At 43.7% G+C, this 16,048-nt stretch overlaps 1 protein-coding gene across 2 annotated transcripts in view; it reads left to right on the top strand.

The window, feature by feature from the left end:
• The first annotated feature begins 12,862 nt into the window (after nucleotides 1-12,862).
• LOC118391602 (phosphatidylinositol 4-kinase alpha-like) overlaps nucleotides 12,863-16,048 on the top strand; it is a 59,445-nt gene continuing 56,259 nt past the window's right edge. For both annotated transcript variants that reach the window (XM_052458205.1, XM_052458206.1), the window contains exon 1: nucleotides 12,863-13,076. In XM_052458205.1, coding sequence (XP_052314165.1) covers nucleotides 12,978-13,076 — 99 coding nt within the window. In that variant the 5' untranslated portion in view covers nucleotides 12,863-12,977. The remainder of the gene's footprint in view (nucleotides 13,077-16,048) is intronic.

Raw genomic sequence — 16,048 nt, 5'->3', positions numbered from 1 at the left:
ACTGTTGCATTAAATAGCGAATGTGCCTGCTTTGGTCTTGAGACATGCGCTCTGACCAACAGCTACAGCTATTCTTCCTGGGATCCACGTAAAACATACAAATACATGACAGAACAGTAATAGACAAAAACGAGATATTTATTTTTAATTTAATGCAATAAGATAGTATTTCTGTCGTATACTATATATACACTGTGTAACGTCGCTCTTCGTTTGTCGAAAGAGAGTCAGACCGAAATGCAGCGTGGTGGTTACTCATGTCTTTAATGAAGGAAGTGACACATGAAATAACTGATACAAATACAAAACAACAAAACGGAACGTGAAACCTAATTACAGCCTATCTGGTGAAACTACACAGAGACAGGAACAATCACCCACGAAATACACAGTGAAACCCCGGCTACCTAAATACGGTTCCCAATCAGAGACAACGAGAATCACCTGACTCTGATTGAGAACCGCCTCAGGCAGCCAAGCCTATACAACACCCCTACTCAACCGCAATCCCCAAATACTACAAACCCCAATACGAAAATACAATATATAAACCCATGTCACACCCTGGCCTGACCAAACATATAACAAAAACACAAAATACAATGACCAAGGCGTGACACACTGCTCATAAAAATAAAGGGAACACTAAAATAACACATCCTAGATCTGAATGAATGAAATGTTCTTATTAAATACTTTTTTCTTTACATAGTTGAATGTGCTGACAACAAAATCACACATTATCAATGGAAATCAAATTTATCAACCCATGGAGGTCTGGATTTGGAGTAACACTCAAAATGAAAGTGGAAAACCACACTACAGGCTGATCCAACTTTGATGTCCTTAAATGTCCTTAAAACAAGTAAAAATGAAGCTCAGTAGTGTGTATGGCCTCCCTACAATGCCTGGGCATGCTCCTGATGAGGTGGCGGATGGTCTCCTGAGGGATCTCCTCCTAGACCTGGACTAAAGCATCCGCCAACTCCTGGACAGTCTGTGGTGCAACGTGGCGTTGGTGGATGAAGCGAGACATGATGTCCCAGATGTGCTCAATTGGATTCAGGTCTGGGGAACGGGCGGGCCAGTCCATAGCATCAATGCCTTCCTCTTGCAGGAACTGCTGACACACTCCAGCCACATGAGGTCTAGCATTGTCTTGCATTAGGAGGAACCCAGGGACAACCGCACCAGCATATGGTCTCGCAAGGGGTCGGAGGATCTCATCTCGGTACCTAATGGCAGTCAGGCTACCTCTGGCGAGCACATGGAGGGCTGTGCGGCCCCCCAAAGAAATGCCACCCCACACCATGACTGACCCACCGCCAAACCGGTCATGCTGGAGGATGTTGCAGGCAGCAGAACATTCTCCATGGCGTCTCCAGACTCTGTCACGTCTGCCACATGTGCTCAGTGTGAACTTGCTTTCATCTGTGAAGAGCACAGGGCGCCAGTGGCGAATTTGCCAATCTTGGTGTTCTCTGGCAAATGCCAAACGTCCTGCACGGTGTTGGGCTGTAAGCACAACCCCCACCTGTGGACGTCGGGCCCTCATACCACCCTCATGGAGTCTGTTTCTGACTGTTTGAGCAGACGCATGCACATTTGTGGCCTGCTGGAGGTCATTTTGCAGGGCTCTGGCAGTGCTCCACGTCTCCTGATGTACTGGCCTGACTCCTGGTAGCGCCTCCATGCTCTGGACACTACGCTGACAGAAACAGCAAACCTTCTTGCCACAGCTCGCATTGATGTCCCATCCTGGATGAGCTGCACTACCTGAGCCACTTGTGTGGGTTGTAGACCCACCCCCCCCTTTAAGATTTAGATGCACTATTGTAAAGTGTCTGTTCTACTGGATGTCATAAGGTGAATGCACCAATTTGTAAGTCGCTCTGGATAAGAGCGTCTGCTAAATGACTTAAATGTAAATGTAAATGTAGACTCCATCTCATGCTACCACTAGAGTGAAAGCACCGCCAGCATTCAAAAGTGACCAAAACATCAGCCAGGAAGCATAGGAACTGAGAAGTGGTCTGTGGTCACCACCTGCAGAACCACTCCTTTATTGGGGTTGTCTTGCTAATTTCCTATAATTTCCACCTGTTGTCTATTCCATTTGCACAACAGCATGTGAAATTTATTGTCAATCAGTGTTGCTTCCTAAGTGGACAGTTTGATTTCACAGAAGTGTGATTGACGTGGAGTTACATTGTGTTGTTTAAGTGTTCCCTTTATTTTTTTGAGCAGTGTATATATCTAGTATAGTCTACATGATGAGATTATTATGGATAAGAGCGAGAATATTTTTATTTGTCAAACGGCAGTCAAGCATCGATCATCGTATCACCAGAATTAGACCCTCGATATTTAATGGAAAGGAGCATCAAGCTCATCACCTTGCACTTTCACCACCCTGTGAAGTTCATCTTAACTAATATAATCTGTAGCCTAATAAACTGCATAGTTTCCCGAGTCGTAGTGGGAGCGTGACTCTAAATTTACTTCGATATGATGGTTATTATATCAATATTTGGGCATGAAGGCGTTCCATTGACATTTCGGGTAGAATACATTTTACAGACACAAAAAGATCCCACTATGTCGAACAAACAAATGATGTGTCGGCGTTTATAAAATTACACCGACACTTCCCGTTTCCAACTGTCGTGTACATTTTTTATATGATAAGACTTTACTCGCTTAAACTGTGGATTGAAACATGGTTAATGACAATCACTCAATTAGCCATGTCAGATAACAATTGTCAGGTTGGTAAATTAGTCTAACCAGCTATCTGAACTTTTAATAATCATGTCCGAATACCGACCCTACCCAGGGTCCTTGACCTCCAGGCCACCCCCCTGTAGAATTACAGGAAATTTGCTTTAAACTGTCAAAACAAATATCTCCACCCCATGGCAAAATTGGTAGAATTATTGGAAATTTGCTGTGAAATTGCAATTTATTTCACTCCGTCCCATTGCAAAATGAGTAGAATTGCATGAAATGTTTTATAAAATTGTAACATTTTCTCTCTGCTCTATGGCAAAATATGTAGAACTGAAGAAAACTTTAAAACGGCACCATGTTTTTTTAAACGTTTTTTTTACTCAGTCGAGGTCTCAATTTACTGTTGAGTTAGAATAGTAGAATACAGTAGGTATAAGTCGAAGTTTGGTTGTGCATCAGCAATTTATCTCTTATGTCAGTCACTGACAGTCACTCAACTCAAATCACATTTTGTGCCGAATACAACAGGTAAAATGCTTACTTATAAGCCCTTAACCAGCAATGCAGTTTTAAGAAAATACCAACAAAAAAGTATAGGGGGGGCCTAGACTTGGCACTCTGGTACCGCTTGCCATGCGGTAGCAAAGAGAACAATCTATGACTAGGGTGGCTGAAGTCGTTGACAATTTGTAGGGCCTTCCTCTGATACCGCCTGGTATAGAGGTCCTGGATGGCGGGAAGCTTGACCCCGTGATGTTCTTGGCCATACGCGCTACCCTCTGTCGTGCCTTGCGGTTGGAGGCCAAGCAATTGCCATACAAGGCTGTGATGCAACCCGTCATGATGCTCTCGATGGTGCAGCTGTAAAAGCATTTTAGGATCTGATGACCCATGCCAAATCTTTTCAGTCTCCTGAGGGGGATAGGTTTTGTCGTGCCCTCTTCATGACAATCTTGGTGTGTTTGGATCATGTTAGTTTTGGTGATGTGGATGCCAAGCTCCACTGTTAGCAATTAGCCCCCAAAAGGCAAGAACCGACCCTGTTTATATTTAGCAAAACCTAATAGATGTTTTACATGAATCATTTACCACTGTTATGTCTACCCAATGTAAAATACATCCATTTTTGATGCTCTTAAACAAGATCTTGAGTAAGCATGTTTTATTGAAAGATCACGTACACAGTCATTGCAGATTGTATTTGCCTGAAGAGAGACATTTGGAACATTTGCCTTTGGGATTGTTAATATGCCATGTGTGCATTAAAGAGTATAAACGATTGTGTACAAGATGAGTCTGTTTAGCCTGGTTTGAACCCAGGCTGTATCACAACCGGCTGTGATTGGGAATCTCATAGGGAGGCGCACAATTGGCACAGCATCGTCCGGGTTTGGCTGGTGTAGGCAGTCATTGTAAATAACAATTTGTTCTTAACTGACTTGCCTAGTTATTAAATGAAGGTTAAATAAATAAAAACTGAAGCAGCAGTTATCCTCTAGATCCTACCAGCGGAATCCTTCTACCTCACCAGTACCCCCATTAATGTCTTACATTATGAAGATGTTTGTGTGTGACACATATGCCTTGCTTCAGATCTACTTGCGCCATATCTGAACAAAAAAAGGCAAGAACTTGTGGGTGGCTTTTATTTTCACATAAGGTAAGCAAAGAGGAACTGACCTCACTGAGAAACTGCATGTGTCACACCCTGATCTATTTCACCTGTCTTTGTGCTTGTCTCCACCCCCATCCTGCTGCTGCCTATCTTCCCCATTATCCCCAGTGTATTTATACCTGTGTTCTCTGTTGCCAGTTTGTCTTGTCAGGTCTTACCAGTGTAGTTTCCCGGCGCCCTGCTGTCTCAAGTTCTGTTTCCCTGGTTCTGATCATTCTGACTGCCCTGAGCCTGCCTGCCGTTCTGTACCTTATTGACTCTGCCATGGATTACAGACCTCAGCCTGCCTTTGACCTGTCTTTCGCCTGCCCCCTGTTTCGGTCAATAAACATCTGTGACTCTAGCTGTCTGCATCTGGGTCTTATCCTGAGTTCTGATAGCATGGGTCTACAACAGACCCACGTTTGGAAATTCTGTTTAATTATACATGCCATTAGATGTTTTCTCATTCTCCGCTGCACAAGGATCTAGCTTCAGCAAACTATTCTGCGTTTTTTTGCCAGCTAATTCAAAGCAATGCTAGTGTGTAAATACTAGCTTTGCTAAAAGCTTCTAATAATCCCTCATCGTCAACAACAAAAATATTCATGGTCAACAAACAATCTTTTTTTTAAGTGATTCCTACATTTTTACATTTCTGGTTCTGAACAGACATGATTTGCCATTCAGTTGAGTTCTCAAATTGTTTGAAGTCAAAAACCTCTACAATGTTGACATACAATTAACAACACATTTTTCTGTTGACCTTGAACTCACGTGCTCGCTGTAGATATTGGTGTCTGCTAGGGTCGTCACTAACTACCACAGCCACAAAGACAAACAATTATTCAATCTTAATTTAAGGTTAGCAGAGTTAAGATTAGGGTAATATTTAAAATCAGATTTTAAGTAGAGAAACTGTAGAAATGGGGAGAGGGGTCCAGCTGCGACATCATCTTTCAGAGCAGGCATCCCTCAGGTTTTCTATGCTGACACATATGGGTTGCACAAATGACATCTCTCAGGAAAAGTAGGGGTTTCGAAAGGAACCATATAAGGAGAAGTGGGGGTTTCGAAAGGTGCCACTCAAGACGTCGTTTGAATTATCCGACGTTAGTCATGGTCTGCAGAGATGACAGAAAGGAATTTCAGTTATGCAAAAAAAAAGTCTACCAACAGGTAGCGTTGGTAGTAACTTTACGTTTTTCGCAAATGTAAATGCTAGCTAACGTTAGCTAAATATTTTTTTTAATCTAAGAATGTATTGTCAATAAAGTGTTTCTTTGTGGGAGGAAGAAAAATATATTAAACAGACCAATGTACATTTCAACTTGCATTTATATGTAATAATTTCACTAGCAGTTTTAGAGGAACGTAACAATAACAGAAAACAAACACAAGTAACAACATAACCATATGAATTAACACAGCAATAGCACAGCCTCCACATAGGCCTATCTGATAGTATTACACTCATTATTTCAGAGCTCACTTTACTTGCATGCAGCATAACAGGCTCTCTAGGGTGGATGTCACCTCCCTGCCCCTAGTGACTCAACACACTTTATAGCTCAGTTTTGAACTAAGCTTTGATCGCTAAGTGGAAGTTTCATCATATTGCCTTGAACCCACCTGTCCTTGACTTTTGCTACATAAATGTATTTTACAGTCTAGCACTACTTTGACCGTCATGACGGTAACCGTATGCATATTTAACAGTGGAATAGACTATATTGATTTGCTGCAGCCGTCTGTCTGTAAAGCCATGTAGCTTAATATACAGTACACAATTCCAAATAAATCCATTATTATTTTGTTTAGGAGGGTCATAATTTTTTTTTAAATATCTAGACTAAAACTGTTACAGACCTATATCTATTCTACCCTGCCTTTCTAAAGTCTTTGAAAGCCAAGTTAACAAACAGATCACTGGCCATTTCGAATCCCACCGTACCTTCTCCGCTATGCAATCTGGTTTCCGAGCTGGTCATGAGTGCACCTCAGCTCAAGGTCCTAAATTATATCATAGCCGCTACCGATAAAAGACAATACTGTGCAGTCGTCTTCATCGACCTGTCCAAGGCTTTCAACTAGGTCAATCACTGCATTCTTGTCAGCAGACTCAACAGCCTTGGTTTCTTAAATGACTGCCTCGCCTGGTTCATCAACTACTTCTCAGATAGAGTTTAGTGTGTCAAATCGGAAGGCCTGTTGTCCGGACCTCTGGCAGTCTCTATTGGGGTACCACAGGGTTCAATTCACGGGCCGATTCTTTTCTCTGTATACATCAATGATGTTGCTCTTGCTGCTGGTGATTCTCTGATCCACCTCTACCCAGATGACACCATTCTGTATACTTCTGACCCTTCTTTGGACACTGTGTTAACAAGAGTCCAGACAAGCTTAAATGCCATAACTCTCCTTCCATGGCCTCCAACTGCTCTTAAATGCAAGCAAAACTAAATGCATGCTCTTCAACCCATCGCTGCCTGCACCACCCACCCCCCATCTAGCATCACTACTCTGGACAGTTCTGACTTAGAATATGTGGACAACTACAAATACCTAGGTGTCTGGTTCAACTGTAAACTCTTCTTCCAGACTCACATTCAGCATCTCCAATCCAAAATTAAATCTAGAATCGGCTTCCTATTTCGCAACAAAGCCTCCTTCACTCATGCTGCCAAACATACCCTCGTAAAACTGACTATCCTACCGATCCTTGACTTCGGCGATGTAATTTACAAAATAGCCTCCAACACTCTACTCAGCTAATTGGATGTAGTCTATCACAATGCCATCCGTTTTGTCATCAAAGCCCCATATACTACCCACCACTGCGAGCTGTATGCTCTCATTGGCTGGTGTCACGCCCTGACCATAGAGAGTCCTTGTTTCTCTATGGTGTCCGGTGCCAACTGTGCCGGCTCCACGCATCAGGCCTCCAGTGCGCCTCCCCAGTCCGGTACGTCCTTTGCCTCCTCCTCGCAACCGCCCTGATGTGCATGTCACCAGTCCGGTGCCACCTGTACCGTCTCCACGCAGTAGGCCTCCAGTGCGCATTCACAGTCCAGAGCTTCCGCCGACAGTTCACAGTCCAGAGCTTCCGGCGACGGTTCACAGTCCAGAGCTTCCAGTGACGTTTCACAGTCCGGAACCTCCTGCAACGGTCCACAGTCCGGAACCTCCTGCGACGGTCCACAGTCCGGAACCTCCTGCGACGGTCCACAGTCCGGAACCTCCTGCGACGCTCCACGGTTCGGAAACTCCAGCGAGGGTCAACGGTCCAGAGAGTCCAACAACGGTGTCCAGTCCCGCTCCAAGGCCGGAGCCTTCCTCTGCGCCGGTGCCCAGGCAAGGTGTCCAGTCCCGCTCCAAGGCCGGAGCCTTCCTCTGCGCCGGTGCCCAGTTCAGGCACGGCGCCCAGTCCCGCTCCATGGCAGGAGCCTTCCTCTGCGCCGGTGCCCAGTCCAGGCACGGCGCCCAGTCCTGCTCCAAGGCCGGAGCCTTCCTCTGCGCCGGTGCCCAGGCAAGGTGTCCAGTCCCGCTCCAAGCCCGGAGTCTCCCTCTGCGCCGGTTCCCAGTCCAGGCACAGTGTCCAGTCCCGTTCCAGGGCAGGAGCCTTCCTCTGCACCGGTGCCCAGTCACCACCGACACTAGTCACCCCCCCTAACCCCCCCATTTGATTTCAGGTTTTGCGGCCGGAGTCTGCACCTTTGGGGGGGTGTTAGATGAATTTAGTTCTTATGTGTTCATTAACTAATTTGATTAAAACACTGTCCATTTCTAAGAATTTGTAAGGTTCATATTTGCATAAAATGGACAGAGACCAGCCACCAAAATTAGCCAATAGCGTTTATTCTCGAGAGCTCTACCCATCATTTCATGTACATTGGTTTATATACCTCGCATTTCGTCATAAATGTCCCTCCTCCTCTAAGACAATGACAAAGCTGCTTTTCAATTCCATTCCAACACATACATATTGCTTATCATATGCTACCACATGTTACACAATCTACTGCAAGCCCAACGGTTTCTCCCATCCCTGGTTGGGGACCAGACATCCTTCCTGTTGTTAGTTTCACTGTGATCACAAGTTGTCTGTTAACCCTTCCTCTTGGCCTATGTACAAATATTCTTCATCAGACAGGATAGAATTCTATTAGTTATAATTCTACGTTAAATGTATACATAATTTAGTCATTATTGATAAAAATCCTTCAACAGGGGCGTACTGTCACGCCCTTGACAATAGAGAGCCCTTGTTTCTCTATGGTGTAGTAGGTCAGGGCGTGACTAGGGGTATTCTAGTATATTATTTTCTATGTTGGTGTTTGGTATGATTCACAATTAGAGGCAGCTGGTAATCATAGTCTCTAATTGGGGATCATATTTAAGTAGATATTTCTCCCACCTGTTTGTGGGATATTATTTTGTGTTTGTGCACCACGTAGTCACGTTTCGTTGTTCGTTTATTGATTTATTGTTTTTGCTTTACGTTTCACTTTTGAAATAAATATGTGGAACTCAACCTACGCTGCGCCTTGGTCCCGTTCTTACGACAACCGTGACAGCTGGCCCTCGCTTCATATTCGTCGCCAAACCCACTGGCTACAGGTCATCTATAAGTCTTTGCTAGGTAAAGCCCTGCATTATCTCAGCTAGTGAGCTGGTCACCATAGCAACACCCACCCGTAGCACGCTCTCCAGCAGGTATATTTCACTGGTCACCCCTAAAGCCAACTCCTCCTTTGTCCACTTTTCCTTCCAGTTCTCTGCTGCCAATGACTGGAACGAATTGCACAAATCACTGAAGCTGGAGACTTATATCTCCCTCACTAACTTTAAGCATCAGCTGTCAGAGCAGCTCACCAATCATTGCACCTGAACATAGCACATCTGTAAATAGTCCACCCAACTACCTCATCCCCATATTGTTATTTATTTTTTTACTCCTTTGCACCCCAGTACCTCTACTTGCACATCTATCACTCCAGTGTTTAATTGCTAAATTGTAATTATTTTGCCACTATGGCCTATTTTTTGCCGTATCTCCCTAATCTTACTATATTTGCACACACTGTATATAGACTTTTCTATTGTGTCTTTGACTGCATGTTTTTTTATCCCTTCTGTAACTCTGTTTGTGTCGCACTGCTTTACTCTATCTTGGCCAAGTCACAGTTGTAAATGAGAATTTGTTCTCAACTGGCCTGGTTAAATAAATAAAAATATCAAAGCTGCAGGCTAAAGTTAAATCTAGACATGGTTGCCTCTATCGTAATCGCTCCTCTTTCGCCCCAGCTGCCAAACTAACCCTGATTCAGATGACCATCCTACCCATGCTAGATTAAGGAAACATAATTTATAGATCGGCAGGTAAGGGTGCTCTCGAGCTTTACCACTCGGCCATCAGATTTGCCACCAATGCTCCGTATAGGACACATCACTGCACTCTATACCTGTATACCCGTCGCAAGACCCACTGGTTGATGCTTATTTATAAAACCCTCTTAGGCCTCACTCCCCCCTAATCTGAGATATCTATTGCAGCCCTCATCTTCCACATACAACACCCGTTCTGCCAGCCACATTCTGTTAAATGTCCCAAAAGCACACACATTCCTGGGTCGCTCGTCTTTTCAGTTCGCTGCCGCTAACGACTGGAACGAGCTGCAATAAACACTTAAACTGGACAGTTTTATCTCAATCTCTTAATTCAAAGACTCAGTCATGGACACTCTTACTGACAGCTGTGGCTGATTTGCGTAATGTATTGTTGTCTCTACCTTCTTGCCCTTTGTGCTGTTGTCTGTGCCCAATAATGTTTGTACCGTGTTTTGTGCTGCTACCATGTTGTGTTGCTACCATGTTATTGTCATGTTGTGTTGCTACCATGCTGTGTTGTCATGTGTTGCTGCCTTGCTATGTTGTTGTAATTTATTTTAACATAAAAATGCATTCATTTTAGAATGTATTATTTATTATTGATTATACAACAGGTGGGTCTAATCATGGATGCTGATGGGTTAAAACCGCCTTCCAGCCGATGTCTATTCCACAAATTACCACCCCAATCCCCTGTCTCATCAGCCCAGCCAGGCAATTTACAGGTCAGGTTGACAGGTCGCTCCTACCAGGTGGTGTGGCGAGAATCTGTCTCCTCACCACGCGCTCTCACCACTGGTGTCCCCCAGGGCTCTGTTCTAGGCCCTCTCCTATTCTCGCTATACACCAAGTCACTTGGCTCTGTCATAACCTCACATGGTCTCTCCTATCATTGCTATGCAGACGACACACAATTAATCTTCTCCTTTCCCCCTTCTGATGACCAGGTGGCGAATCGCATCTCTGCATGTCTGGCAGACATATCAGTGTGGATGACGGATCACCACCTCAAGCTGAACCTCGGCAAGACGGAGCTGCTCTTCCTCCCGGGGAAGGACTGCCCGTTCCATGATCTCGCCATCACGGTTGACAACTCCATTGTGTCCTCCTCCCAGAGCGCTAAGAACCTTGGCGTGATCCTGGACAACACCCTGTCGTTCTCAACTAACATCAAGGCGGTGGCCCGTTCCTGTAGGTTCATGCTCTACAACATCCGCAGAGTACGACCCTGCCTCACACAGGAAGCGGCGCAGGTCCTAATCCAGGCACTTGTCATCTCCCGTCTGGATTACTGCAACTCGCTGTTGGCTGGGCTCCCTGCCTGTGCCATTAAACCCCTACAACTCATCCAGAACGCCGCAGCCCGTCTGGTGTTCAACCTTCCCAAGTTCTCTCACGTCACCCCGCTCCTCCGCTCTCTCCACTGGCTTCCAGTTGAAGCTCGCATCCGCTACAAGACCATGGTGCTTGCCTACGGAGCTGTGAGGGGAACGGCACCTCAGTACCTCCAGGCTCTGATCAGGCCCTACACCCAAACAAGGGCACTGCGTTCATCCACCTCTGGCCTGCTCGCCTCCCTACCACTGAGGAAGTACAGTTCCCGCTCAGCCCAGTCAAAACTGTTCGCTGCTCTGGCCCCCAATGGTGGAACAAACTCCCTCACGACGCCAGGACAGCGGAGTCAATCACCACCTTCCGGAGACACCTGAAACCCCACCTCTTTAAGGAATACCTAGGATAGGATAAAGTAATCCTTCTCACCCCCCTTAAAAGATGTAGATGCACTATTGTAAAGTGGCTGTTCCACTGGATGTCATAAGGTGAATGCACCAATTTGTAAGTCGCTCTGGATAAGAGCGTCTGCTAAATGACTTAAATGTAAATGTAATGTAATTTATAAACTTGATCTCCACTATAAAAAGCATTTAGACATGATCTCACATTTATTTTAGACTAACATTTAGTTTTTAAGCGGAGATTTGTACAAACCTGGCTGTCTGTCTCTCCAACATTGTTTCAATATTCAAATTCGATCTCCAGATGTCACCTAGCAACGAACACGCCGGGAGTTGGGATGAGACAGACAGGCAGGCAGCTTTTTTCAGCCAGTCAAAATCATGAATCAGCATAATTTGTATTTCGATATGAAGAAATATCAATAGAAAACAGGTAAAACAAAACGAAGTGCAGATAGTTTGCAGTCTTTCCAGCTTCCGTTTCAAGTGATGGTGTTTGCTGTGTTGTTTGGCTCTTTCCTCTGAACAAGTGTCCTGAAGAGAGAGCACATTTTCTATGCCAGGTGAAATCGCACACCATTAACTCATTGTTATGGATGTATTCAAATAAATGTCACGAAAACAGCTTGAGTAAATGCAAATGCAGTTATGTTGTTATTCTAGCTGCACTGTTTGACGTGAATGTAAGTTAGTTGTAGTTGGCTAGCTAGTAAGGGATATTAAGAACGTTGCCAGCCAGTACGGAATGAACGACTGGGTCGCGTCCATACAGAACAAAAAGACAACGACTGGGTCGCAACTCTGGTAACTGGGACCTATAGAACGAAGGACCAGCCGGCTAGGTTAGCAACCCTAGATTTGTGTCAGGACTATATATTGTGGAAGGAAGATATAGTATGAATAAATTCATAAAAATTACGTTTTTAATGAAAATATGTAAATCATTGTTTGAATATGTTGGTAACCCGTTGTATGAATGTGATTATGCTCGAGAATCCGGTGTTGGCCCATAACAACACCCGTGACAATATATCCTCCAAACACCGGCTTCTCGGACATTATCACTTAAATATTTGAAATAATATATCATTGAAATATCAAGTCATTGCGGTTCTAGTAGTTATGGAATTCCAGCGCTTCTAGTGTTAAAATACTCCTTTCGAAACCCCCACCTCTTATGTGGTTAGTTTCGAAACCCCCACCTCTTATGTGGTTAGTTTCGAAAGCCCCCACTTTTCCTAAGAGATGCTGTGCACTGAGAGATGTACATATCAGTAGGTGGCAGCATAGAGACCCTCCGGGACCCTATTGGAAATAGGCGTGGCTTAGCCATAATTAAGACCTTGTGGCTGTGGTAACTAGTGACGGCCGTCTACTAGGCACTAACGTTGGGTGCTAGCTTGTCCTCTTCGCAGCGGTAAAAGCTGTATAATGTTCTTACTACCCGTTTGTCTTGATTCGTAAACATGGCTGCAAAAGGAGTAGGAACGAGGGGTTTTTATTTCAACACTGTATTGTCCCTGGCGCGCTCTTTGGCCGCACACCGCCCAGCACCGATAGATAAGGTGAGTGATGTTATTAGTGAGCGTATGCTCACGTAAAGTGAGCGTATGCTAGCTAGCTAAGTTGTCTATACAGTTCCGTAACTGTGTAGACTTTTACAGTATCGCCACAGAATATACATTATTTACAAAAAACTTTCGCTATGGCTAACGTTATATGGCAGTGATATGCGATGCTATCGAAATGAGCTATTAGCTAATTATTCGTTTTCCAAGAGCTGCACACGGCTGTTGGACAGCAATGCTAGCCACTGCAGACATTCATTCACAAGTAGAGGCCCTTAGTTAATTGGCTTGTAAATTTCACACCGGAACACGACACAAAAACTAGGCAGTTTTACACACTGACAACCTAGTTTAATAACTAACAAATCACTTGCTAACTACGCGTTTAGCTATCTGTCCTGTCGATTATGATATATGGTGGATTGTCATTCCATCAGAATGAGGAAGTTGGCATACCCATTAGTTAGCCAGCTCTCAAACCTCAACCAAGGTAACGCCCCGTTTATTTCTGGTCATTGATTGGTCACTATTTACTTGAATGTTTTGTATTCTTTATTTCAACCATAAGGTCTATATGATTTCAACAGACAGTTTGCTCATTTGCCTTATATCACATTACATCATGTTGATTCAGGTGTTGGTAGGAAAGCTGTATGGGAGGAACTTTCAGACCAAACTTTAGGCAAAAACTGGAAGTCATCAATGATGTTGCTCTGAATGGTCTCTCTGTTTTTAAATTGTGTACAAACGCATATACTGTATATACAGTACCAGTCAAGAGTTTGGACACCTACTCAAGGGTTTTTCTTTATTTTTACTATTTTCTACATTGTAGAACAACAGTGAATACATCAGAACTATTAAATAACAAATGGAATCATGTAGTAACCAATTTATTCAACAAATCAAAATAAATTTGATATTCTTCAAAGTCGCCACCCTTTGCCTTGATGACAGCTTGGCACCTTCTTGGCATTCTCTCAACCAGCTTCACATGGAATGCTTTTCCAACAGTCTTGAAGGAGTGCCCACATATGCTGAGCACTTGTTGGCTGCTTTTCCTTCACTCTGCGGTCCAAACCATCTCAATTGTGTTGAGGTCGGGTGGTTGTGGAGGCCAGGTAATCTGATGCACCATTCCATAACTCTGCTTCTTGGTCAAATAGCCCTTACACTGCCTGGAGGTGTTTTGCGTCATTGTCCTGTAGAAAGAAAAAAATCATAGTCCCACTAAGCGCAAACCAGATGGGATTAGGGCTGGGTGATAAAATATGATGGTATTTTATGTTTTTTAATAATAGAAGTTCTACATTTTCTTTGAGTAGTGCATGACCCTAGGGTGGCAACACATTATTCTAAGTGATTTCAATGGATCTTTCTCCATTCCTATTGCTTCAGCGCCAAAAAGTCATAATTGTCATCAATTTATTGAGGTCATTTCCACACTGCCACATAGGGATGCACAATATGGGCAAGTAATCTGGGCCTTATTTTTAACCTAATGTTGCAATTTGACTTGTGATTTAGAGAAAAACACTTGGGTTAACTGTTGGAATCATGGGAAGAATGTCTATTCTAATTATATAGTTGGAATATAATAGTGGGCACTTTTAATACAGTGTTTGACATGACAACGAATGAAAATGCCAGGGAGGAATTGTTGTTATTGTGTTGATAGTTGTTTCCTAAAGGACCCTATAATCTTTGGCTACATTGAATGTTTTCTCTAAGCTACTTCATGTAGCTAACATATTCTTGTTTTGCGTTTACCTCTTTAATTTAGAAGACACTGTTGCACAAACATACTGATTTAGGTCTACACAATCACTGGTATTTTCAGGCTGTATGGATAATTATGCATGCTCTTAGTACATTTTATTAGCTAGCTAGATTAGCATCAGCGGCTAACACGATTTAGGAACAACTTGCTAAGAAAAGACAAACTAGCTGTTTGCAGATGTAAGAAACAAAAGCTAATAGTGTAATTATAGAATCCTAGTAGATTTATATTAAGAAGCAAGTGACAACTGCATTGTTGTCATCAACAGTGTTGCATATGCTGCATTGACCATACAGACTGAACACAAGTGTCGGGTAGATGAGGAACACCAAATGCGATCCTTGAGTGACAGGGTGCGTGGCTATGTCTGTTTGGGAAGCAGCATAGAGAAAGTGGAGAGATATAACTCAAGTTGTGAAGTAAACTATACAAATGGGCGTTATACACTGCGTATCACATTTAACAAACCAAACATTCAAATACTGGCATAGAAGGTAAAGTAAAAACTTGTGGTCCATACATCAATACTGGTATATTGCAATAAAGCAGTATACTTCCCAGCCCTAGATGGGATGGCGCATTGCTGCAGAATGTTGTGGTAGCCATGCTGGTTGTGTGCCTTGAAATCTAAATAAATGACTGACAGTGTCCCCATCACACCTCCTCCTCCATGCTTCAAGGTGGGAACCAGAAGTGGAGATCAGCCGTCTCACAAAGAGCTGAAAATGTCAAATTTGGACTCATCAGACCAAAGGACATATTTCCACCGGTCTAATGCCCATTGCTCATGTTTCTTGGCCCAAGCAAGTCTCTTATTCTTATTGGTGTCTTTTTAGTAGTGGTTTCTTTGCAGCATTTCGACCATGAGCGGCAGGGTAGCCTAGTGGTTAGAGCGTTGGACCCCCGAGCTGACAAGGTACAAATCTGTCGTTCTGCCCCTGAACAGGCAGTTAACCCACTGTTCCTAGGCCGTCATTGAAAATAAGAATTTGTTCTTAACTGACTTGCCTAGTTTAAATAAATAAAAATGAAGGCCAGATTCACCCAGTCTCCTCTGAACATTTGATGTTGAGATGAGTCTGTTACTTGAACTCTGAAGGATTTATTTGGGCTGCAATTTCTGAGGCTGGTACCTCTAATGAACTTATCCTCTGCAGCAGAGGTAACTGGGTCTTCCTTTCCTGTGGCG

The sequence above is a fragment of the Oncorhynchus keta genome, chromosome 12, assembly GCF_023373465.1.
Source record: "Oncorhynchus keta strain PuntledgeMale-10-30-2019 chromosome 12, Oket_V2, whole genome shotgun sequence".
NCBI lineage: Eukaryota > Metazoa > Chordata > Actinopteri > Salmoniformes > Salmonidae > Oncorhynchus > Oncorhynchus keta.
The sequence above is the reverse complement of the archived record's forward strand: the minus strand, read 5'-3'. Positions and strand labels throughout refer to the sequence as shown.